This window comes from Loxodonta africana, chromosome 4, assembly GCF_030014295.1.
Source record: "Loxodonta africana isolate mLoxAfr1 chromosome 4, mLoxAfr1.hap2, whole genome shotgun sequence".
Taxonomy (NCBI): Eukaryota; Metazoa; Chordata; class Mammalia; order Proboscidea; family Elephantidae; genus Loxodonta; species Loxodonta africana.
Genome location: NC_087345.1, coordinates 129907386 through 129932837, shown reverse-complemented (window position 1 = coordinate 129932837; position 25452 = coordinate 129907386). Strand labels below are relative to the sequence as shown.

At 36.2% G+C, this 25452-nt stretch overlaps 2 protein-coding genes across 7 annotated transcripts in view; one reads left to right on the top strand and one right to left on the bottom strand.

Moving 5' to 3' along the window:
- Window positions 1-517: 517 nt before the first annotated feature.
- CLEC9A (C-type lectin domain containing 9A) lies at window positions 518-10420 on the top strand. The gene is made up of 6 exons (XM_023549122.2): window positions 518-749; window positions 2630-2710; window positions 6228-6374; window positions 7436-7587; window positions 8863-8984; window positions 9848-10420. The coding sequence occupies exons 1-6, from the start codon at window positions 659-661 to the stop codon at window positions 9957-9959; spliced, it is 705 nt and encodes a 234-aa protein (XP_023404890.2). The 5' UTR covers window positions 518-658; the 3' UTR covers window positions 9960-10420.
- A 53-nt stretch (window positions 10421-10473) lies between these two features.
- The window catches only part of CLEC1A (C-type lectin domain family 1 member A), a 47766-nt gene continuing 32787 nt past the window's right edge, over window positions 10474-25452 (bottom strand). For 5 of the 6 annotated variants that reach the window (XM_023549117.2, XM_023549116.2, XM_023549118.2 and 2 more), the window contains 3 exons: window positions 22760-22911; window positions 19335-19453; window positions 10483-17788 (listed from right to left, as the gene is read on the bottom strand). In XM_023549117.2, the coding sequence (XP_023404885.1) occupies window positions 17638-17788; window positions 19335-19453; window positions 22760-22911 (422 nt within the window). In that variant the 3' untranslated portion in view covers window positions 10483-17637. Of the gene's footprint in view, window positions 17789-19334; window positions 19454-22759; window positions 22912-25452 lie in introns of all 6 variants that reach the window. The other variant, XR_010321908.1, reaches the window with a different exon arrangement.

Genomic DNA, 25452 nt, shown 5'->3' with positions numbered 1-25452 from the left:
CTCACAGCAACCCTATAGGACAGAGTAGAACTGCCCCATAGAGCTTCCAAGGAGCGCCTGGCAGATTCAAACTGCTGACCCTTTGGTTAGCAGCTGTAGCACTTAACCACTACACCACCAGGGTTTCCCCAATTAATATACTGTATATAAATTTATTTTAGGGATAAAAATCCCTTCCTAGCATTCTTGTTTAAGTATATACAGTGATCTCCAATTCCTTACGCCTAGATGGCCAATATGAGTTATCCTCATACCTTCACTGTGTAAGTCATCCCTCTGCTTTATGTCCTGTACCAAATACAAGTGCGTTATTTGTGCTTCTATCCCTTTCATCTTAACTTTAATCCAGTGCTGTTACCTTCAACATCTGATACGTTTTGGAAACCAGAGCCATGATATGTTCTGTCATTGGCCATTTTGAGTTCACTTTCTTTCTCATTTCCTCCTTTACTAAGTTACGCTTTGGCCTAAACTTCATAAACTTCCACTTTCTGGATGAAGATTCATCTGTTCTACTCCTTAAACCCAAACGTATTTACCCATTAGTGTGAAAAAGTAGCCAATTTTCAGTTCTTCCAACAATCTGCTCCTGACCACAAGAGGAGTTATTTGTCTCAGCCATTCCTGTTGACACCTTACCCAACAAAGCATTTCAGACATGCAAGGGGACGAAATATATACCTCTCTTCAGTGGGATGATCCATCACCAAACTATTATGAAAAGCCTCTGTCTCCCAACAAATGTTCAGGTAAGCAGTTGTAATTATTTACTCCAACACTAAAATTTATGTTTTGTTGTTTTTGGTCCATGATGAGCCCCAAGTGGTTTTTCTAATATGAAACAACACACCTAATAGTATTATAATGTGCATGATATTCTATCATATGAAAAAAATGAAATGAAGTAAAGGAGGGGTAAGTAAAGGTGAAAAAAGGAAAGGACAATAGAATTGATAAATACTTGTTACTATTTTTTTTCTCTCTCTCTCTGGAAAGGACCGAGAATTTTTGTATTTGGAAAATAAGTGAAGGAAATCATATATTTTTATTATTTTACCTCCTGCATAAAATACCCCAGGAATATTTGGTAAACACTAAGAAATAAAGAGAAAAAAAATGAAAAACTGGCAAAATCTCATTGGGTTTGAAATTCTCTGCTGTAGTGGTCAGTGCTGTTTTAATTATTTAATATCTGTGTTGGTTTTGTATTGCTGCTGTAACAAATTACTACAAACTTCCAAACCAAACCAAAACCTTTGCCGTTGAGTCAATTCTGACCTGTAATAACTCTATAGAACAGAGTAGAACTGCCCTATAGGGTTTCCAAGGAGCACCTGTCGGATTCAAACGGCTGACCTTTTGGTTAGCAGCTGTAGCTCTTAAGCACTATGTCATTACAAACTTAGGGGCTTTTAAAAGACATGGATTTATTATCTTACAGTTCTGGAGGTCAGAAGTCCAAAATGGGTTTCACAGGGCTGAAACCAAAGTATCAACTGGGCTGTGTTCTCTTGGGAGGCTGTAGGGGAGAATTCATTTGTCTTTTCCAGCTTGTATAGCTAGCTGTGTTTCTTGATTTTCTTGGCTCCTGTCCTCTTCCTACACCTTCACAGTCAACAGCAACGGCATAACATTTTCACATCTCTCTCTGCTTCTCTCTTCACATCACCTCTGTCCCTCTAACCTTCTATCTCTGTCTTCTAAGAATCCAGGTAATCCACAATAACTGCCCCATCCTACAATCCTTAATTAAATTACATCTTTAAAATCTCCTTTGCACATAAATTAACATTTACAGTTTTTGAGGATTAGGGCACAAACATCTTAAAAACCAAACCCACTGTTGTGGAGTCGATTCCAACTCATAGCAACCCTATAGGACAGAGTAGAACTGCCCAATAGGATTTCCAAGGCTATAAGTCTTTACGGAAGCAGATAGCCACATCTTTTTCCCAAGTAGTGGGCTGGTGGGTTTGAACTGCCAACCTTTAGGTTGGCAGCTGAGGGCTTAACCACTGCACCATCAAGGGTCCTTATGGACCTCTTGGGAGGCCATTATTCAGCCTACTACAATATCCAAAGATAACTTTGGTCTGATTGGTGTTAAGAACAAAATTAATCAGACATTTTTAGCTCTTCTTTTCTGAGTAGTTGCAAAATTAGCTGGAAAAAAATGCTCTTCAACCAAAAGTGTATATTTAAAAGAAAATATTTTTGAACCAATCATGTTTAAGTGACCCCAAAAAGAGATAGGGAAATGTAAGACAGCTGTCTTGCTCTCTGAAACTAAATCTTGTGATACTTCCTAAAAGATTGTTGGAAGAGAACGTATATAACTAGTTAGTAAGGTTGTGGAGTCATATATAAAGATGAGAGAAACTTTATTATTAACAGTACAATTTAGCATTTTTCCAAATCAAATATATTCCAAGATATAATTTGTATTTTAAGGCATTTGAGTTAAGGCTCTCTTTTTCCTCTTACTTCCAGTTACAAATTCTAGGCCTTCCTAATTCTCCAGTTAGGATTAATGTTACATTCCTTCTTTTATTTGCACTTATCTTAACCTGACCTTTTCCTTCCATCTTCTTTCTTTGACTCAATTTTATTGTCTCTGTTACTTGTTTAGGAACATGGTGTCTTGTGACGGTGATTTCATGTATTTTCTGCATGGGCTCACTAACAGCTTCCATTTTCCTGGGCATCAAGTGTAAGTACAAAAGAATACTTTTAAAAATATTATTAAATACAGATATATGTATCACATTATACATAACTTTGTATATAAGGATATATGTATATCATTAGGTAAAAACCTTTATAATTTAAAAATGAGGATGAATAAATCAATTAAGAAACACCAGAATGCATATAAATGATATAAAACAATGTCTTATTAATTTATAAAACTTTTAATAGATATAAGTCTCTGAGCATTTAGATGCTACTGGTAACTTTCAGTTATCAACTGCACTTTGTTAAAATCAAAACTAATGCCATTTGTCTCTTTGGGAGAAATAATACAATTATTTATACCCTAATTCTACTTATAGGCCATGTTAATATGCCCAAATATGAAATTAGGAAGATTTCAGAATATGCTCTTATGCAGATTATTTAATAAGAGTGTTTCACTGTATTAGACAAGGTGTAATTTTAAAATGTTTAGTACAAATCTGAGAGTTTTATTTGGGTCATATTTAACCATGTTTCTTTACTCCCCTAAGTCCAAATTGGAGACATGTTTCCATATCAGGCAAGTAAAAATTTTATATGAAAATAATTACAGAGCTACAAATTCCAGGAAAAGAACTAAGAACATCTATTACGACTCATGCTAGCAGTAAGAAATATGATCGAAAAGACAGAGATGAAGGTTGTTGTATGGATGAGTCTCCTTTCTTGTACACCTGGTCATTAGCCAGTGAAGAAGCACGGGCTCTGAGAATGAGAAAGAGAAGAGTTCAAATTGGCTTCTATTAAGTACAAGATGCTTGGTCTTGTTTATGTAATGCTATGAGGTTTTTTTTTTTCCCCCTAATGGTTTGTAGAGGAACGTTTTAAGAATTACTAAGAACTCAATAAACAACTGTCCTTGTCTATCTCCCCCCTCCCCAATATCCCATAGCCTAGCTCAAATGTTAGAACCTTCAGGAAGCTTTCATATATCACACTCCATCCTCCTCCTGTGCTTTATCAAGACATTTTAAATCAAATGCTAGTGCCTTTTTTTTTTTTTAAAGAAACTCACACATTAAGTATGTGTTTGCTAAACAGGCATGCTGGAGGTACATTTGCATAGTTGAAATAGAAATAGCTGGTAAGTCCAGTTTCTTCTGTAAAAATTGGGGACTTTTAATGAAATATTGCCAAACTCCCTTCTAACTCTATAATGCAATAATCCATGTTTCACTTGCTTTGCAAAATATCAAAAGGTATAGTTTAAATATGAATTCTGTATAATTAATTTCACTCTTATTTTACCAGTATCAATTACTTGAGGAAAAAAGATAAGTTGTAAGTTGGCGCTGACATAAGTTGAACATACTTTCTTGGTTTTAGTTTTCATCTTTTCATTATCAGTATCTTTATAAATCTGATCTTTATTTGTCTTTGTTTGTTGGCTCTATTGCATATAAACTTACAGATTTATAGGTATATTTTAATACATATATATGTTAAAAATGCACAAATCATAAAAAATTTACTCTGATGATGAAAAAGAGTTGGAAAACATTATTTTAATACATATATACATACGTTAGAAAATACACAAATCAGAAAAGTTTACTCTGATGATGAAGAGGAGTTGGACAATGCTGTTATTTCATCAGTGGGGTAATAACTCCACTTTAGAAAGTTTGGGATCATCTGAATTACCTCTGGGAATGGGGATAGTGTTTCCAGTCAGAAAATCAATGAGAGTTGTATGGTCCTTTTCTTTTTTTCTTCATATGTTTCATGGTAACAACTCACTGTTTTCCAAATCTGCCTATGGATGTTAGCAAAGTGATTAGCCTTTGGGTCATTGGGACACTTTCACATCCTGATTTAGATCATCCAGGAGGGTAGTAAGTAAGGTTTCTCGTGACTCAAATACGTTGTAAGTCAGAGACTACCTGTATAAAGAACACTTCCAATTAAAAACAACATTATGGGCAGATGCAATACATCTTAGAGCAATATTATAAAGTGAATGGGGTATACAATTTGTTTTGCATATGAAGACAAATCTGTAGTCTCCAATTACCAATTATTATACATCCAAAAAGCTGATTTTGTTGTTGTTGTTTGGTGCTGAGTCTTACAAATCAGAGAGAAAAAACAAAATATACCTATTTGCAGATTCCAGAAACTCAACTTAAAAATTACAAAGGATATAATCATACACTTTATACAACTGACACATTTATATATATATGAAAAAAGGTAAAATCTCAATCATAAATAGAGAAATGCAAATTAAATGATATTGAGATATCATTTGCAAATATTACACTGGCAAAGGTCAAAGAATTAGGAGTGTCCTTTTTTTTTTTTTTTTAGATAATGGGGAAACCCTGGTGATGTAGCTGTTAAGTGCTACAGCTGCAAACCTAAAGGTCAGCAGTTCAAATCCGCCAGGCACTCCTTGGAAACTCTATGAGGCAGTTCTACTCTGTCCTATAGGGTCGCTATGAGTTGGAATCGACTCGACGGCAATGGGTTTGGTTTTGGTTTTTGGTTTAGATAATGGAGATTACTACAACGTATAACCTCCCCCCAAAAAAAATTAAAAAAAAACATGCCGTCAAGTAGATTCCGACTCATAGTGACCCTATCAGTCAGAGCAGAACTGCCCCATAGAGTTTCCAAAGAGTAGCTGGTGTGTTCGAACTGCAACCTTTGGGTTAGCAGTCGAGCTCTTAACTGCTGCATCACCGTGGCTTCCACTAGGGCATATATAGAGGCTATTTTGGAAATATCTAATATAGTTTAAATGCCCATATATTTGACCTAACAACTTATCTTACAAATATACCTGCACTTGTGTCAGATTATGTATATCCAAGGTTCTTTAGGACATGATTTGTTTTTGTAATACCAAAAGATTGGAAATTGTCTAAAAATCAATAGACCAAAACCAAACCTATTGCTGTCCAGTCAATTCCAACTCATAGGAACTCTAAAGGACAGAGTAGAACTGCCCCAAAAGGTTTCCAAGTAGCAGCTGGTGGATTGGAACTGCCAACATTGTAGTTAGCAGCCAAGCCCTTAACCACTGCGCCAAATCATGATATATCCATACAATGAAACCTTATGCAGTCATAACGTACTGATAAGAACTATGTCCAAAATATATTTTGTGTGATAAAAGGTGCAAAACTGCATGAACAGATTGTCACCATTTGTGCAAAGGGGAGGAGGGCATTTTGTATTCATTTGCCCACAAAATGTGACATATCTCTGCAAAGGTAGAAAATAAATTGGTGAACCTAACTACTTTGGGGGAGTGGAACTGGGTGAATAAAGAAACAGAGAAGGCCGGGAGGTTTTTTTTTTTTTTTGCTGTGTACACACTTGTAGCTTTTGATTTTTGAACACTGTGAATTTTAAACAGAAAAACCTAAAATAATACAAATTCATGTCACAAAAATTATCAGTAACTTGTAGTTGACTTTAGTCTACATCGAAAGATTCGTTTGTTACAATATGTCAGTATCAGGAATGATTGTTATTGTTTGAAGTGTTCCAGGTGTCCGCTATTGCAATGGAACAGCAAGAAAAACTAACCCAACAGGACAGAGCGTTGTTAAACTTTACACAGTGGAAGGGAAAGCATGACCTGCTGATGAAATGCTGCCAAGCTCTGATGCAAAAGTCTTTCAGTTCAGGTAACTGATGTAAAATCATTTTCCACTGCAGATCAAAATGTGTGCACAGTTCTTCACAAGACACTGACACACACCTTTTATTCTCTGCAAAGTTGTTAGTCAGGGTTTTATAATAGGAGAGAAATAATTTTAATGCACTCCTCAATTCAACTTGATTCATATCTCCTTCTGCGTGTAGAAAATGCTGAAGAAGGAGATATGAAATGCAGAGGAAGAAAATATGCTAGAACATGTGCCAGCGAGTGCCAAATTGGAATTTGTGTGATTAGTAGGTCAGAACTTAAAAAACTAAAAAAGCAACAGTCTATGTTTTAATCCAATCACTCAAGTTTATAAGTGTATCTTTAGTTCTAGCTCCAAATTCCCTAATATGCCTAGTTTAGGTATTGCTTTAGTTTCAAGTGTATGTAACTCTTTGAACAGAATGTTTAAAATTAGAGCATTAACTATAAAATTATTATAACATAATGCAGGATTCAGTTTTTTTTAATCATATAAAGTCATTTCAGTTTTACCGTTTTTAAATCCTTCACAAGCATTTTAAACTTAAAGCAGTCTATTTCTGCCTGTTGTACAGTTTATTAAGTATGCTATGACTACTTAATTAGAAATTCCCTTTAGGGTGTACCATTTAAGTGATCTCCAATGAGAGATGTTAGGAAAAAAAAAGAAAAAGTTGGAGCAGTAAGGTTAATAGATATGAAACAATAAACAAGCAAGTGAAGACTATAAAAGATGAGAGCATTAAAAAAAAAAAGGATTAATTGAAACTGCAATAATCAGATGATTTTTTATTGAAAATGAAAGATTTGGGTTAAGCGTCTCAAGTTAATTTTTTCTTAAACTGATTCTTAGAGGCCCGTTTCAGTTGGAAATGGTTATACAAATCACTACATTCAGCTTCAGAGAAACGGGAAGTGTTAAGTGTGCATCACCTGAACCATTGGGTAGGGGTGTGCAGCTTCACCGGGGGTGATGCAAGAGTTAATTTGGAGGAGAACTGTTACTGTTATTTTTATAATGATGATAATAATAATAAAGTAAAATGCTTATGTTCAAAGCCCGTAACTGCAGCCCTTGTCCAGACAATTGGATTTGGAATGGGGAAAGTTGTTACTACATCTTTGAAAAATGGCAGGGTTGGCGCCAGAGTAAAGAGGATTGCTCCAAGGAGGACTCCAAGCTTCTACAAATAGACACCAAAGAAGAAATGGTAAACACTGTTTTGAGGGCCTCCCACAATTTTGAAAATACCAAGTTGAACATTGAAAGAAGGCACCAATTCTCACAAGATAGAATTTCTTAATATTCTATAACAGCAGCATATTTGTTAAAGGTTTAAATGAGATGAGTAGTATAATTTGCTTTCCTTTTAATGGGGGAATAAAAGAACAAGATAGTTGTGCAGAAACAAAGGAGATTATGTTCTATGTCCTTTGTTAATAAAAAAAAAAAAAGGGAGGGGAAGGGTAGAAGAATCTAATGCTGTCATGCATATACACTCCAAAATATATATACATTACGATTTTATATATGTTTTACATTTATTCCATTCAATGCTGTAGGGAAGTATAAGAACCTATAACAATTTTGTAATTATGAAAGAAAAAAAAAGGCACAAAAAAGTAAGGTGACATCAAGAAATGGATAGGTCTATAAAAAACAAGAATTTTCTAAATAAAATGTTTAGTTGACATGAAACCTAGTTTACTAAAAAGTGAACAATAAGATATTTCTCTGAAATCACTTTTACCCACAAATATGCATGAAATAGAATTCACAGTTACACATTTGTGACCATGTTGGAAATATATACCTATGATATTCAGAAATTAGATAAAGCTCATTTCTATACGTGGCAGGGGTGGGGGTCGGGGGATCACTGTTAAAGATATCCAGCAAACCAAGGCAATCTGGACTAACTTTTTGCAATTTACGAATTTGATGTTTCTTCTAACAAAATACTCTGACAGACAAGTTGCTTCTGGAATCTCCCAAACTATTCCTGTATTGAAGTATATTGAGAATGAATAAACCGTATGATTCTGTGATACCAAGGACAATTTTACTTCTCCTGATAATGAGAGTTCAGTACATATTCTATCTGCTAAACTCTCAATCTGTTAAAAGTATTTTAATACCAAAAAATGAAAAAAACCTGCTGCTGTCCAGTCAACTCCATCTCATAAGTGAGCCTATACGATGGAGTAGAACTGCCCGGCAGGATTTCCAAGGAGTGGCTGATGGATGCCAACTGCCAATCTTGTAATATCAGCTATCTATTTTTACCATAAATAGCACATTGATCATCTAGCAACAAAAATGAATCTCTTTTTTTTTGTTTGTTTAAGCCCTCTGCTTCTTTCCCTAGCTTCATGTTCCATTAATTTCTGTCTAGGCAAAACGTCACATTTTATATATCACACTAGTTTTTTGGTGTTTTTGTTTCTTCCCCTTCAGTTCATAGTCCAGGCCTTGTTTCTTACAGGATTTCATCACTCGCATCTTATGGAAAACCAAAAAAGACTTTCATTTCTGGGTGGGACTGTCTCAGGAAGGACTCAGCGGACCTTGGCTTTGGCAAGATGGCTCCTCTCTTTCCCCTGACCTGTAAGTCTCTAAAAGAAATGTTACAAGAGAAATTAGAAACATGGGAGAATTCAAAGGTTTGTTTTATTTTATATGCTAGATTTCCTCCAGGAGGCCTAGCCAACATGATAATTTCACAGGCTACTGATTACAATCAAAACCAAGGTAATTAAGCTTTCTGTCTTCTAAAGCTTTCTCCTTCTCAGCCTCACTTCCATTATTCTCCAGAAAATTCATATCAAAATTGCAGTGCCTAACTGAACAATTTAATGTAGTATACCTTACCCGTTGTCATCAAATCAACTCGGACCCATAGAGACCCTGCAGAACTGAGTAGAACTGCCCCTTAGCATTTCCAAGGAGCAGCTGGTGGATTCAAACTGCTGACCTTTTAGTTAGCAGCTGAACAGTTAACCATTGCACCACCAGGGGTCCAATATAGTATAGTTATCAAGTAAATTTTCTTTGTTCACTTAATGGCTAAGGAGTGCTAAGGAAAGAGATTGTGGTAACTATTAAGTATTTTTTTTTTTATTAAGTTGTTTCCATATTAAACTTTTCAGAAAGAACTGGAGGGTTGGCTGAGCAGAATCAGGAGTCTTGTATTTTGAGAATTAAGAGTCAGGAAAGAGATTTTAATTTAGAGCCTATATTTGTGTAGCCAATTTAATGTGTTTTTGTTGTTAGCCAGAATCGACTCGATGGCAATGGGTTGGGTTTTTTTTTTGGTTTATATTAACATATTTTTTATTGAGAGAAAACAGCTCTGTTGTTGAAGAAGAAGGCTGAAATTAGCACATCACTGTAACCCCCAAATTTAGCCTCAAGTATAATATTGACTTGTCTCTTAAAAAAAAAAAAAAAAAAAATTTTTTTTTTTTCAGGGGGTCAATTCAGAGATTCCAATCGATTAATGAAGACTGTGGATACCTCAGGGATAAGTCCCTTTTTTCAGCTAACTGCAGCAGTTGGAAATATTTTATCTGTGAGAAGTAAGCTTTAAGATCCACTGTCCAAAAGAAATAGTGCTCGAAGCGATCTCTCCATCACAGTCGTATTTGAAGACACCATTGGAAAACCTGTCGCCAAAAGCCAAAGAGCAAGTGCCGAAGTAAACCAATATGTGGTCTATGACAACTAACTTAGTTTTGTATTTACACTTGGAAATATTCTTAATACACTCCAGGCTCCCATTTTGACATAGCTCAATCTGTCAAGAATAAAATTGATCTAGAGGTACAGGGTACAAAACCCTGAAGAACTGAGAGCAAACTGAAGAAAAATCATTTCCATATGTCTTGTTTATTTTGTGCGTGTGTGTGTCTGCAGTAGCTATAATCCCCACACAGAAATCTGTGAGTCACTGCAGAGTTGGTGCAGTTCTAGCTGACTAGAATTTTCAAATAAATAAATAAATGTGGCCTTTCAAACTCACCATCTGCCAGATCCTTCTTTGATTTTTCTGAGCTTCCGGTATGTTATCAAGCTGATAGAAAGCGAGTGGGAAGACAGAGATACAGATTTTGAAACTGAATGGAAGATAGGCTTCTTATCTGCGACCTGTCAGATGACTCCATTTTTAGAATTGCAAAATTCTACTGGAGAGGTGATCCATCCATGACACTTCATGTAGTGAAAGAAATAGACTGTCAGGATCAGTTCATCCTCAATAAAGGTCAGTTGTAAGTTTTCTTCCTTCCTCTCACTAGCCATCCCCACCACTCAATAATCAAAGGGTTCAAGGTCTGAACTCAGACTGCCAGGATCAGTTCATCCTCAACAAAGGACAGGTATAAGTTTTCTTCCTTGCTCACACTAGCCATCCCCACAACTCAATAATCAAAGAGTTCAAAATCTGAACTCTCAGTTAACACTCTAGCAGTTTTCACTTATGAATATGTTCATCCAATAGATACCCTGTGTCCAGCACACTCTTAGTCCAAGGAAACAGATATGAAAGACTACAACTTCCCTTGAGTTTACCGTATACTCAAAGAGAGAAGCATGTAAACGTAAATACAAAATTGCCATAATGTTGGAGGTAGCACAGGTGCTATGCAAATTCAAGGAAGTGGCCCCTAACCTAGACAGATGCCTGTGCTTTCCATTATCAATGCACCGATAACTAAGCACCTGTGTAAGCGTTTGTATCTGTGATGAAATAGAACAAATAACACCACTAGTCTAATGCATTAATTGATATGCATAACCCCTGTTTGGCACATATAATAGAAACTCAATAGCAAATTGTGGAGCACTCTGGTTGTCATATATAAACAACAGGAGGACTAGAATGAAAAGCTACGTCACCACTGGTTAATGGAGAGCTGACAAAAAGCCTTATCTGCAGCCTGCCTGACTTCGCCTCCAGTAGTTCATTCAACAGGAAAACCGTCCTTCGTAGGTTGAACATGGAGGAGACTTTAGAATTCGGTCAGAAGCTGGCTGAATGCTCATGAAAAGAGTGGAGAGAAAGAGTCTATAGTCTCATTAGGGGGAGAGCAACCAGGAGTATAACAAGGTGTATATAAATTTTTGTATGAGAGACTGACTTGATTTGTAAACTCTCACTTAAAAAAATAAATAAATAAAGTCTCTCTAGGCCTGGTCATGGGGACCTTTACCAAATGAATGGGGAAAGCATCATGTCATTCTCTAGCTACATTGCCTTTCCTCTCATTTATATTTTTATTTTATTCCAGAGGGTGAAGAAACTGAAAGGGTCTAGAAAGACTTGTGTAGAGAGAGAACCAGGGGCTTTCTCAGGGAAAAGGAGCTTTTTTTTTTTTTAATAACAATCATCACAGTTACAATCATGACTACACTAATTACAAATATTTCATGCAAAAAGATGTAATGACACTTTGAATAAATATAGCAAAGAACATTTCTTTTCAGGAGTCCATATCATTTTCCAATTTTGCCTTCCTCAGTTTTTCTCAAAATATATCAGAGCGCAATTAAGGTGCATGTTAAAAACGTAGCTTCCTAGGATCCATTCCAGATGCATAGGAGTTTCATAGACACAATTAACTTTGAGAAGAACCGGTCTAAATCAATGCTTTACAAACTTAAAAAAAAAAAAAAAAGTTATTTGACTATTTTCATCAGTGAAGTGTACTTTGAGGCCAATTAGGCAAATCACCGAAAAGTGAGATTTCTAAGACTAGAAAGGGGTGGAGGTTGCTTGGTCCACTCACCAACACTGGCCCAACAACTGTGGCCCTTAAGAGGCTCCACGGGTAGGTCCTGAGATCGCTGGAAAAATCTACCGGAAACACCTAGCATTTTGGAAAGCTAGGTTTAAGTATTATTCTTTTCCTGATTCCTTAGGTAACATTTGTGTAGTAATTAAAGAGCACCAACTCTCATAACAGACAGTATGGATTCAAATATTAGTTCTGCTACTTACCACATGGATTTGGCAAGTTATTAATCTCTCCGTGCCTCAGTTTCCTCACTTTAAAATAATTATAGGTCTTACCTCAAAATATAATTTAAGGATTAAATCATTAATACATGTAAATAGCTAAGAATACTATCTTGCACAGAGTGAGTACTGTATCAGTGCTTGATGATTTTACCTGGAATAAATCACCAATCTCCTCTAGGCATTCATATTACTTGTGCATTCCAAGTAAAACTGACCCCTTTCCCTGCTCATGTTAAGTAATATTGTGAAGATAAAATTTGTATGTATTATTTCAGAAAGTCTCTGGACAGAATATCTGTTTGAACTTTAATGAATCTGCTTAAATAAATCTATAGTCTATAGGAAATCTCTGCACCAGGTTTGTAGGCTATCTTGTTCTCAAGGGGTAGTGTATACAAAAGTACCTAGTGATCCATGTTGTGGTTGCTAGTTGCTGTCAAGTGGATCCTGACTTATGATGACCCAATGTGTGCAGATTGGAAATGCTCCACAGGATTTTCAAGGCTATGACCTTTTGGAAGCAGATTACTGGGCCTGCCTTCCAAGGTACCTCTGGTTGGGTTCAAATCTCCAACCTTTCAGTTAGCAATCAAGCACTTAACCATTCATACCAGCCAGTGAAGAAAAATTCACTAATTATTATTATGTCGCATTTGTATCACTTAAAATCCTTGGAATAACACCTTAGCAGACAGTAGCTTCTCAATAAATCTTTGCTAAATTCAATATAATTTTATCCTCCACTTTAATCTCTCATTTCACACTGGAAGTAGCTGACACAGATTAGGCTGTCATTCTTTCTGCTGTACAATAAGGCACCATGTAAATGAAGTAAAATTAAACCTAATTTACTAAGGCAGTGGAAATCATTTAAATAAACCTAGAAGTCTTTTGTTAAAGGTCACCCATCTCTAAAGAGTGGGGTCCTTTAAGCAAGAGTGTTTTTTATTTTATTTTTTCTTTATTAAGCCTTGACCTGGAGTTTAAAACATGGGAACTACAATAAAAGGAATGCTCTCCAGTTTTTGCTGAACCTGGAAAAGGAGAATACAAAGTAAGCATAGTACCAGTTGTCTTCCGTGCTTGGTTTCCACAGGTGGCAGCTGGCAGCTGAGTATAATAGCCTGGAATAGAGGAGAAACAATAGCCATTTTCTGTAGTAAAGAACGTTTGTCCTCAAGATTCTTCAGAGTATTGTCATGGAGCTATGTTTAGAGAAAGGATAGGAAGCATTTAAAACTCTCCTTAGAAAAAGTACAATGAAGCAAAAGGCAAACATCCTTGGGCTGATGTCATCCTCTTTACATGTGATACAGTATTTACAAGTCAGAATTTTATCTATAATCCAGCTGTCATAAACCAAAAAACCCAGTGCCGTTGAGTCGATTCCGACTCATAGCGACCCTATAGGACAGAGTAGAACTGCCCCATAGAGTTTTCAAGGAGCGCCTGTTGGATTCAAACTGCCAACCTTTTGGTTAGTAGCTATAGCACTTAACCACTAGGCCACCAGGGTTTCCACCAGCTGTCATAAGCTCCTACAAATCTCCTCAGTGGCAATACTACTTTCCAAGCAGGCGTTATGATGAGAGATTTTTTTTTTTTTCCCCTACAGATTGCTTTTGGGCCTGGATAAAAACCAAAAAACCAAACTCAGTGCCATCAGGTCGATTCCTCTCTTGGCAACCTCGTATGCTACAGAGTGGAACTGCTCTATAGGGTTTTCTTGGCTATAGTCTTTTAAGAAGCAGATTGCCAGCCCTTTCTTCCATGGCATTACTGAGTGAGTTCAAACTGCTAACCTTTAGCTTAGTAGTCTAGTGCAAACCTTATGTGTGACCCCAAGGCTTGTGTCAGGGTGGCGGTAAGAGTTTGGCCCTTAATGCTTGGACGACCGTTTCTATAAACTTGTTCTGTACCCTAATGAATAGGGTATCTTTGATTCATCTCACTGAGTTCTGAGTTAGCTTGAAACACGGAAGAGAAAAAGGGGAACAAAGAGTTCCTACGAATGTGAAGAAGTTTAAGGTACTTTAAATGTACAATACAAAAAAAGTTCAAATAATACTGAGAGAATAATAATAGTAAATACTACTAGATTCTAAAAGTCTATTCATAAAATGAAATTTGTAAAAAAAAAAAAGTCATGTGCACTTTATATTACACTGAATTTTGTTTTCTTCAAAAACTACAAGGACTCCTAAACATCAAGACCAACCCTGAGACAAGCTACTCAGCTCTTATGCTCAGTTTATAATCTGTGTGTATCCCCAAATAAAAGCTCCCAATCACACATCTCACACTTCCCGCTCCTACAGGGCTCATGGCTTGTTTCCTGTTGATAAGTCCAGAGGACTAGTTCAATATCCCCCGGAAAAGGAATGGCTCGTTCCGGGCCCTGGGGAACTCAGCCGCACCAGGAAAGCCCCTGCAATGACTTTTCCTGCAATGTCTTCACAATTACCTACTAGGCGCATAAGCCTGGAAGAGAAAAAGTCTTCCCATCTTATAAAACCAATTCAGATGATGCTGCCTTCTCTGATTCTCAGCTGAAAGTTGCTTTCAGGAAGTGGTATTACTAAAGTCATTTTATGATTTTTCCTATTCTAATAATGTTGATGTTCTCCTTTTTTGCTCTTTTGAAATATTTGTTCACACTGTGATCAATATTGTTAGTTTTGCTATACAGATGAGGGGATTGAGGGCAATGATTCAGAAAAATTAGCTCAAGGATAGTAAATATTTCAAATAAACGCTTTTTCTTTTTCTTTTTTTTCTGTCTAAAGTGATACTTTCCGTTAGGTCCCAGATTTTGGAGAGAGGATACTGTTTAATACCCACCCTCCAAGCAGCCGGACTCTGCAGAGCAGTTGGCATTTAAAGTGACACTTGTCATCCATCCCCAAACTAGCCTGCAATTATATAGGAAGCCAGGGGCCAGAAACTTAATTGAGTGCTATGTGTTTATTTTACAATTTAGTCTACAAAGTCATTTTTTTAAATGGAAAATTTAACTTTTCACATTAACCATATTTTCTTTCTGCACGGAACAAGCCTTAAATAACAAATATGTAATTAAAGGCTCAATCTTCACTTATTGTTACATGTCTATTATGCTAATCATATTCATTGAATATTTACTCTCATCATAGAAAATATTTGATAATAGTCACACACACACACACACAATAACTTGTTTATGAGCACAGGTCTCTAAAGAAGGTTGTTTACATATATTTGTACTCTCCTACCTTTAAAAATTAAACACCAAATTCTCCTTCTCTCTCTCTTTTTTTTTTTTTACATTTTCTTAACATCCCTTACATTTTATATTGCACTATATGTTATGAAAATAACTTCAAATTTACCTTATTTCAGCTAACAGTAACACTGGGAGGAAATTACAAATATTGTCACTTTATACTTAAGGAACTAAGATAAGTGAAGTAATTTTCCCAAGAAGTAAGGCAGAATAGCAGGTCTAAAATCTTCATCCTCTCACCCTTGATGCACAAGAAATCAAACACGCAATAAATCACCAAAGAATTTGTTTGACACTGAAGGAATTTCCTACCTAATCCATAGAAGATAAAACAGAAAGGAAAGTTCTCAGGAGAGAAGTCTGCAGGTAATAACTTATAAGCAACCTAGTCTTATGAAAAGAAACATGAAAAAGTCCTTTTTATCATATTTTTCTTACTTGTTGTCATTTCACCACAAGACAGATGGTTACTGAAAATAAAACTGAAGCATCCAACTTTCCACTGTTGAAAAGTAAAGACCTTAGTAGATTATTCTTTCTAATGTCAAACCCTTAAATCAACTTATCTGTAAACCAGTGAAGTCAGCGGTCCAGACAGCGCCTTTTGCAATGACCCCTGTCATATTTGTGCATACCATCTTCCTGGAAAAGAAGCGCCTAGTCAAGCCCAGCTATTCAGATGCCAAAATCTCTCTTTCACCTTCCGTGAGCCTGACTGGAAACAATTCGTCCTCTTGCAACTCTGTTTACTCCCCTTCAGCCGTGTGTTGATGCCATAAGCTTTCCTCAAGGGATTCCATTTTAGCAGGGTGTTAAAACTGTTCCCTTGAAAACAACTTGTATGTCAAAGAACTTTTTTCCCTAAATGATCAGTACTCTTGTAGAGGTCCCACAATCAGTAAGGCATAAAGAAGTAAAACACTGCTGAACGCTATTGTGTTTGAAGAGCAATCCTACCCTGAATTTCCCCAAATCACAAATTGGTGCTAAAGTCATACACAGTTCACATTTTGCATGTTTATTATTATTAAATCTTCAGTACCGAAAATGTATAAAAGTGGATCAAATGGAAGTAAAGAGGAGTTGAAACCAGACCATTATAGGTGCACATAAAAAGATTGCATTTTGTTCTGGTCTTTGATCCCTTTGAAGGGTGCATTAAAAAAAAAAAAAATGTTGCCATGGAGTTTATTCCAATCATGGTGACCCCATGTGTGTCAGAGTAGAATTAAGGCCCACAGAGTTTTCAATAGAAGACAATAATTCTGATATGAATCATATTGACTTCTTTCCTGGAAGAACTTCCTAGGGAAAGGAGAAGTTCGTGGAGTCATAAATGGACACAGACAGGTATGTTTCTAACCAATTAAGACTCTAATAAAGAGAGTTAACCCCACTGGGAAGTAGCCATAGATATAACAGACAGGGGCTATATTGAAGAAATGAGAAAGGGAAAGGTTTGAACAGAAACAAACAGACACAAAGAATTAGTTGTGTATTTGCTTAGCACACAATGAGGAGTGACTGCTAATTTTTCATGCGCTGCTTGACTGCTGGGCAAAGGATATTATTTCACATTTATTTCTTCTACTTCAGGAAGCTTCTCATTTCTCCAAATATTAAAGAGGACATAGAAACAGGGAGATTATATTAGACGGTGAGAAAGGAAAAAAAAAAGAAAGTTCTTAGTCAAGATGGCAGATTACAAGCTTATGAGTTTATGGTTTTCTGGGGCTGGTTGGAGAAATAGGGCTTTTTTTATGACTGGTAAATATGTGCATCAACCCAAGCTCAGAGAGACTGGTGATCCTGACCAGGAAACGTGACAACGGACCCTACTTGTGCTAGTCAGAGAGATTGCCTTTCCTGTTTATTTTCCATTTTCCGGTGTTACAAGAACACTTTGCATTGACCTTTTTTGTCTTTGTTGGTAGTTGTAGCTGGAGAGTCTATCAGCTACATCTAAAGTTTCAGGGACACTAATAGAGCCACTCGGGTCTCACTGCTGCTGCTGTCCTCTCACAGGCACACCGCCTCAACTCTCTGCAGTCCTTTGAGAAAGCCTTCCCGTTGAGGATGGTCACACAGTCCCTGCTTCTGATGCTGGTGAAGTCTATTACAATGTCGAACCTTAAATAAGAAAAAAAAATAATTACAATTTATTTCTAAAATAAAATATTAAGAACCCAGAAAATACCTGGGAAATCTTCCCAGGGTGATAAAATTATAAAATAGGTATCCAGAATAAGTTTACTTGGAAGATGGAGTCACAAAGCTCTTTCTTTTCAGCCCCTCAATTTGCATGCTCTTTCTTAAAAATAACAGGTTACCCAGACCAACGTAAACTATTTCTAACTAAAACTAAGATATACCCTCTACTACAAATGTATCATATGATTTTCCTGGCATTTGGAAAGTTATGTACCTTCTCTGTGACAAGTTTACTTAACTGTAAAAAGAAGAATGATTAGATTAAATATTTTCTATCTCCTGGGAGAATAAATCCTTAATAATATGTAAAGGAGAAAAGTGTCTATTAAAGTACGGGCTTAAATTATATTCTGGTGTGGAAATTACATCTACTTATTTCAGGATACCATGTACAGTCCTAAATGTTCACCTTATCAAATAATTTTATAAGATGTTCATATTATAAAATGTTCATTATCGAAAACTAAATTTTGATAATATTTTTTATAAGCAGATATAATCAGAGACTTTTTTAAAGTTGTGTGCCAAACTTCACTGCACAGAAAGCCAAGAAATCTGAGGTCTAATGATATCTCTGGTATTAACAAATTAATTTGGAACAGTTAGGTAGAGTTCATATCAGTTAGTCAAATATTTGTCTTAGTATATAGTGCATATTATATGGTGGTGCGGTGGCGCAGTGGTTAAGAGGTTGGCCGCTAGCCAAACGGTTGGCCATTTGAATTCACCAGCCTCTCCTTGGAAGCCCTATGGGGCAGTTCTGCTCTGTCCTATAGGGTCGCTGAGTTGAAATTGACTTGACGGCAATGGATTTGTTTGTTTGTTTTTTTCTTTTGGTTCTCTGCATAAAAATCATTAAAGAAACACTTCCGGATACACAAAAACATCTTTATCATAATAAAACAGTATAATAATGTTTTGGCACATGTTGCAAAGTAGTGCTCATTTGTTATTACAAGTCATTGTATGTACCTTCAATTTTGAATATAATAGGCTTTACGGGGTTAGCGTGTTAACTACAGTTGTATATCAGACATTTGTAACCCAGGGACTGCCAGTATATAATGTGGTGTTCACACAATATGCAAATTACATAACATTCTATTTCACAGAACGGATCGTGGATGTTCAGTGACACATGACTGTATCTCTTATTCAAAGGTGAATCCCAAACTCCTAATTATTTTCCTAGTGACTTAAGCTCCTGAAATACATAGATCTGAAAACATCAGAGAACTGTCCCTGATATTTTACTAACACTGAGTACCTGTCTCCCTTGCTGGTTTATGAATCACTTAAAAACAAGTATGTTTTGTACATCTCTAGATATATAGTATCCAGTATCCAATACAAAGTAGATATTTGATTAATGATTAATGCTTACTGAACAAATGCTTGAGCTCTATTACTCAAAACAAAATCTCTCTACTAAATGCCTTTCCCACAAAGTGTTCTGAAGGCTTACAGTTCAGAGGAGTAATGGGTTCCGTCCATCCACAGCCAGTCCTTGCCACTGCTGTTGCGGGAAAGCCCTGTCCAATAAGAGTAGAAAAACTCAGAGTAGCTCTGAGGCATGGCAAACTCCTGTGAAAGGCATACAAGAAAACTTTTAGCTTTTAGATGTTATAGCATATTTATACAGAGGTGTGTGAGGCCAACCAACTTTTTTAAGAGAATAGCATGGGTCCTGCCTCAAATGGATGATAACACTCAAGAGAAAGAAACATCTGTGCTGAGGTCAGTTAGAAAGCTGTCCAAGTTAAAAGCACTTACTTTGACTTAGTAAGCATGGAAAGTGTTGAAAAGCAAAGACGTCACCTTGAAGACTAAGGTGCACCTGACCTAAACCATGTTATTTTCAATCGCATCGTATGCATGTGAAAGCTGGACAATGAATAAGGAAATCAAAGAAGAGTTGACACCTTTGAATTGTGGTGTTGGAGAAGAATATTGAATATACCAAGGACTGCAGAAAGAACGAACAAATCTGTCTTGGAAGAAGTACAACCAGAATGCTCCTCAAAAGCAAGGATGGTGAGACTGTGTCTTACGTACTTTGGACATGTTGTCAGGAGGGATCACTCCTGGAGAAGGACATCATGCTTGGTAAAGTACAGGGCCGGCAGAAAAAAGGAAGACCCTCAATGAGGTGGATTGACACAGTGGCTGCAACAATGGGCTCAAGCATAACAAAGTTTGTATAGATGGCACAGGACCTGGGAGTTTTTCATTCTGCTGTGCATAGGATTGCTGTGAGTCTGAACTGACTCGATGGCACTTAATAACAACCAGAAGCATGGAACACTTACTGATATTTTTAAATGAAGAATTATAAAAACTAAGATTTATGAATGGCCCATTATTTTCAGGATTAAACACTAAGGCTGGTATAAAATGTATTAGGCAGATTTACAATGAGATGTGGAGTGATTCTGGGAAACAGAAGAATATGACAGGAAAAGTGCAGAAAGGATTGAATTTTGTCCCCCAAAAATATGTGTTGTAAATTCTAACCCCTATACCTGTGGTGGAAACCCTGGTGGTGTAGTGGTTAAGTGCTACGGCTGCTAACCAAAAGGCCGGCAGTTCAAATCCACCAGGCTCTCCTTGGAAACTCTGCAGGGCAGTTCTACTCTGTCCTATAGGGTCGCTATGAGTAGGAATCGGCTTGAGGGCAGTGGGTTGGTTTTATACCTGTGGTTATAACCCCATTTGGGAATGGGTTTTCTTTGTTATGTTAATGAGACAGTTTAATATAGGGTGTGCTTTAAGTCAATTTCTTTTGAGATACAAAACAGCAGATTAAGTAAACAAGCACAGAACAGAAGGGAAGGTACATGCCAGATGATGGCCAAGGAACAGCAGCTGAAAAGAGACAAAGACCTTTCCCCAGAACCAACTAGAGTCAGTTCTCTGAATTCAGATTTCTAACCTCCTAAACTGGGGCCCTGGTAACACAGTGGTTAAGAGCTTGGCTGCTAACTAAAAGGTCAGCAGTTTGAATGCACCAGTCACTCCTTGGAAACCCTATGGGGGAGTCAGTTCTACTCTGTCCTACAGGGTCACTATGAGTTGGAATTGACTCGAAGGCAACGTTTTTTATTATTATTTTTTTAACTGTGAGAAAAATAAAATTCTGTTTGTTAAAGCTACACACCTGTGGTATTTCTGTTATAGCAGCACTAGATAACTAAGACAGGAAGTAACCTTTATAAATACCTGTGAAAAGGACTGCCCTGGAAAGAGAAAGAAAAGATGAATGAATTTTTAAGGTAGAAAGAGAAAAAAGAAGTATTTGGAAGAAAAGTTTATGTGTCAGACTAATAAAGGGAAAAAGATAACTTTTTTTTAAATAATTTCTCTTATATGTGTTGACATACGGTATATATGATTCCTTTTCAAATATACACCATGGCATTTTAAAAAGAGTTATTTACTCCCTGGTTATCTAGTTTTATTCTATCTTCCTAATATCTTTAACAAAGTAGTTATTTATTATATTTATATAAATAAACATTATTTATTATTCTGATTTTATTATGATGACTCATTTACATGTCTTTGACACTATACTCTGAGTTTTAAAAGGAAATATACTGTATTTTATTCATTTTTATAGCTCAGGCCCTCAGATAATGACAGACACATATTAATTCAATAAGAGGTTATTGGAAATAGAGGTGAAACTACGTATATTACTAAAGAATAGTCACCAGTTAGGTAAGTCAAAAGAACTATAATCGAAAAACATTGTTTCTAACTGAATGGAGGACCATCAAATTAAAAGTACTGAAAATATGGATAGGATAATTTAAATCTGTATAAAGCTATCAAGTACATGAAGAAAAATAACTATATAATTTGCAGAATAAAATTTTCTATGACTGTATGGGAAACCCTGGTGGTATAGTGGTTAAGAGCTATGGCTGCTAACCAAAAGGTCATCAGTTCGAATCCAACAGGTGCTCCTTAGAAACTCTATGGGGCAGTTCTACTCTGTCCTATAGGGTCGCTGTGAGTCGAAATTGACTCAATGGCAATAAGTTTGGTTTAGTTTTTTGGTATGATTGTATGTAGTAAAGTTCAGTTATGTAGACCTGAGTTCTCAGGATATGACAGAGGCAGAACAAAAATAAGAAAAATTAGAAGAATTTATGCTAGACATATTACCTTTGTCAAAGGAATTGCCTTTTTTTATTGCCAAAGTAAGCCTCAAGGAAGAGAGGATATATTATTTTAGTAAATGAGAGGTTGCAGAGGTTCATTTATCACAGGTGTCCAGAGTAGGTAGGAATTAAGCTGTAACTAGAAAGCTGTCACTGTTTTCAGAGTGAATAGGCATTTAATTCAATACTTGTCAATTTATGGTTTTATTCTCATACTTGTCTTGACTAGTTTATCTTAAGACAAAACAAATATTATCTTAGGCTATAAACTATGGAAAGCAAAATGTATATTTAGAGATTATCATAATTATTTAGCTAACTATTTTTCAGTTAAAAGCTGCGTCAACTTTATAGTAGAAGAGCAGGAAGGAAGTTCTGCTTTCATCTTTCTGAGCTAACATCTTTATTGTTCCCTTCCTACTCAAGCCAAAAAGAAAAAGAAAATTCTTCATTTGATTCCTGATGGATGAGGAGTTTGAAAGATGCCTCACACATTTATTTCTAAGACAGAGGTATTTGTGGAGAACAGGACTCCTCTCAGACACCTCAAGGAATCATTTAAAGCAACGGGAGTAACACTTAAAAAACACTTAGGCCTTGATTAAAATACGTGGAAGAATCTGTGACCCAGGAGCCTTGACTCCTTAGACTCTTCTTGTCTAGTTTTTGTAAGGGCTTTACAAATGAGAATCCCTCAAACAGGGACAAAGGCTCAGGACCTCACCAGCACTTCCTGTGTGTTTATTTTCAGCATGGTAGAGTTCTCAGCAATGCAGAAATATTCACATCCTTGCCAACTCCTGCTTTCTTTATAGAATTGGTAGCATTTGTCCCCACGCCACTTCCATTTTCCCGGACAAGGGCTGCACCTGTGTTCTTAGAAAGAAACAGAATTTAGTAAGTTCCTATTTACCTGGTTCTGCAGCCTTTCATTCTTGAAATTAAATGGTATGTGATGAGCTAAGAAAGAATTGATTCCCTTTCTCCTTTCTATTTAACCATCTACTCAATGATTACTACAAATACTGTATTCCAGGAACTGTAATCAGTGCTGAGTATACAGTTAAAAGTAAATGAGGCACTACCCTTTTACATGGAGTTTGGAGTAATAAATTGATCTTTGATTATGTAATTCTGCACATAGGATATTCGGTGGTAAAAAGAGCTTCTCATATGTTCATAAAGTCAATATGCATTGGATTTAAGAAACAATATTTCTATATTTTTCTCCCACAAAATCTTCTTGCAAGATAGTAAAAGGGGTTTAAAAAATGCAATATAAACCAATATGGTATGGACTCTTTTCCCACTCTAAACACAAATAAATAAAATTTTAGAAGCACAATTAAAGCTGATTCAAGCATGAAATTAGAATGGTAAATATTCATGTGTCAAAAGTTAAGACAGATGTCAGAGAAGCATGTTTGAGGCTGAGGATGAATGGACCACTCCAGTAGTAGTTGCAAATATAGGAATTAGGTCCTGAAAGATATAGTTTTAACACCTCTGTGGGTACAAGGCCTTGGATCTTTGAGAGTTGGGAACTTGAAGCCGAGTACCTTGTGAGTATGTGGTGGAGTGAAAACTTCCCTCATAACCATAATGATTCTTTATTTTAAAGATAATCTGAATATTAACATGTTAAAACCTGAGTGGCAAATACAGATAAGCGTTATGCTATTGTTTGTGTTTTTCTACATATTTGAAAATTTTGTAATGTAAAACAAAATTATAAATAATCATCTGTGAGATCATCTTTGTCTTAATATGACATTCCCAAGTTGCTGTGGCACTCGACAACTTTTGAGCTATCTCAGACACCTCTGCTTGACCCAGAATTCAACCAGAAGGAAAATAATAAACTTGGATAGACTTGTTAAAAATCAAAGGAGCTTCAAACTTTCTAAAACACAGACCGAGAATGGGAATAATTCTTACCTAAGAGGATAGCTGTAAAAAATAAGATGAAGTATAAATAGTGCAATTAGCACAGTGACCTACTCGTACAAAAAAAAACCAAAAAACAAAAAACAAAGCACTCAATAAATGGTAGTTTCAGTTGTAATCGATGCTGTTATGACGACTTAGGCCCTCCCCCCTCCCCAGAACAAGAACCTCAGGAGGGCAGAAATTCCTATATGTATGGGTAAAAAAAAAAGTCTTTTTAACAAATGGTGCTGGCAGAACAGAATATCCATCTGTTAAAAAATATATATATATATATGAAACAGGACCGATGCTTCACACCATACACAAAAAATAACTCAAAATGGATCAAAGACTTAAATATAAAACCAAAAACTATAAAAGTCATGGAAGAAAAAATAGGGACAATGCGAGAGGCCCAAATACATGGCATAAATACTGTGAAAACTATAACTAACAACACACAAACACCAGAAGATAAACTAGATAACTGAGAGCTTTTTAAAAATTAAAGACTTATGCTCATCAAAAGACTTCACCAAAAAAATAAAAAAAGAACCCACAAACTGGGAAAAAAAATTTGGCTACAACACATCCGACAACGGTCTACTTTTCTAAAATCTATAGAATATTCTAGCGCTTCATCAACAAAAAGAAATAATCCAATTAAAAAAATGGTAAAGGATTTGAACAGACATTTCACCAAAGAAGATATTCAGATGTCTAATAGACACATGAGGAATTGCTTCTGACCATAAGCCATTAACCCATTGACTAATCTTGTTGCCATCAAGTCGGTTCTGACTCATAGTGACTCTATATCAAAACTACCATGGGAAATGATATGATGCCTCCTTAAAATGCTAGAAATAGAAATACTGTATGATCCAGCAAGCCCACTGCTAGGAATATATTCTAGAGTAATAAGAGCCGTCACGCAAATAGACTTAGGCATACCCATGTTCATTGCAGCATTATTCACAATAGCAAAAAGATGGAAACAACCTAAGTGCCCATCAACAGATGAATGGATAAACAAATTACGGTACATACACACAATGGAATACTATGCAATGATAAAGAACAGTGATGAATCCACAAAACATTTCATAATATGAATGAATCTGGGGATATTATGCTGAGTGAAATAAGTCAATCACAGAAGGACAGATATTGCATAAGACCAGTATTTTAAAAACCCAAGAAAAGGTTTACACACAGAAAAAACAATCTTTGATGGTTACTGGGGAGGGGAGGGGTGGAGAACGGAAATCTCTAACTAGATAGCAGTTAAGTGGTAACTTTGGTGAAGGGAAAGACAGCACACAGTATAAGGGAAATCAGCACAACTTGACTAACACAAAGTCATAGAAGTTTCCTAGGCATATCCAAACACTTTGAGGGACAGAGTTACTGAGGTTGAAGGCTGGGAACTTTTGTCTCAGGAGACATGGAAGCCAATAGTCATAACATAGTTAATAAAGAAAATGT

Bases quoted from the DNA above. Each gene is read 5' to 3' on its own strand.
- CLEC9A (XM_023549122.2), top strand. From the start codon at position 659: ATGCAAGGGGACGAAATATATACCTCTCTTCAGTGGGATGATCCATCA. The intron at 2,711-6,227 runs GTAAGTACAAAA...TATTGTTTGAAG, and splicing joins CATTTTCCTGGGCATCAAGT to TGTTCCAGGTGTCCGCTATT. The intron at 7,588-8,862 runs GTAAACACTGTT...TGTTTCTTACAG, and splicing joins TAGACACCAAAGAAGAAATG to GATTTCATCACTCGCATCTT.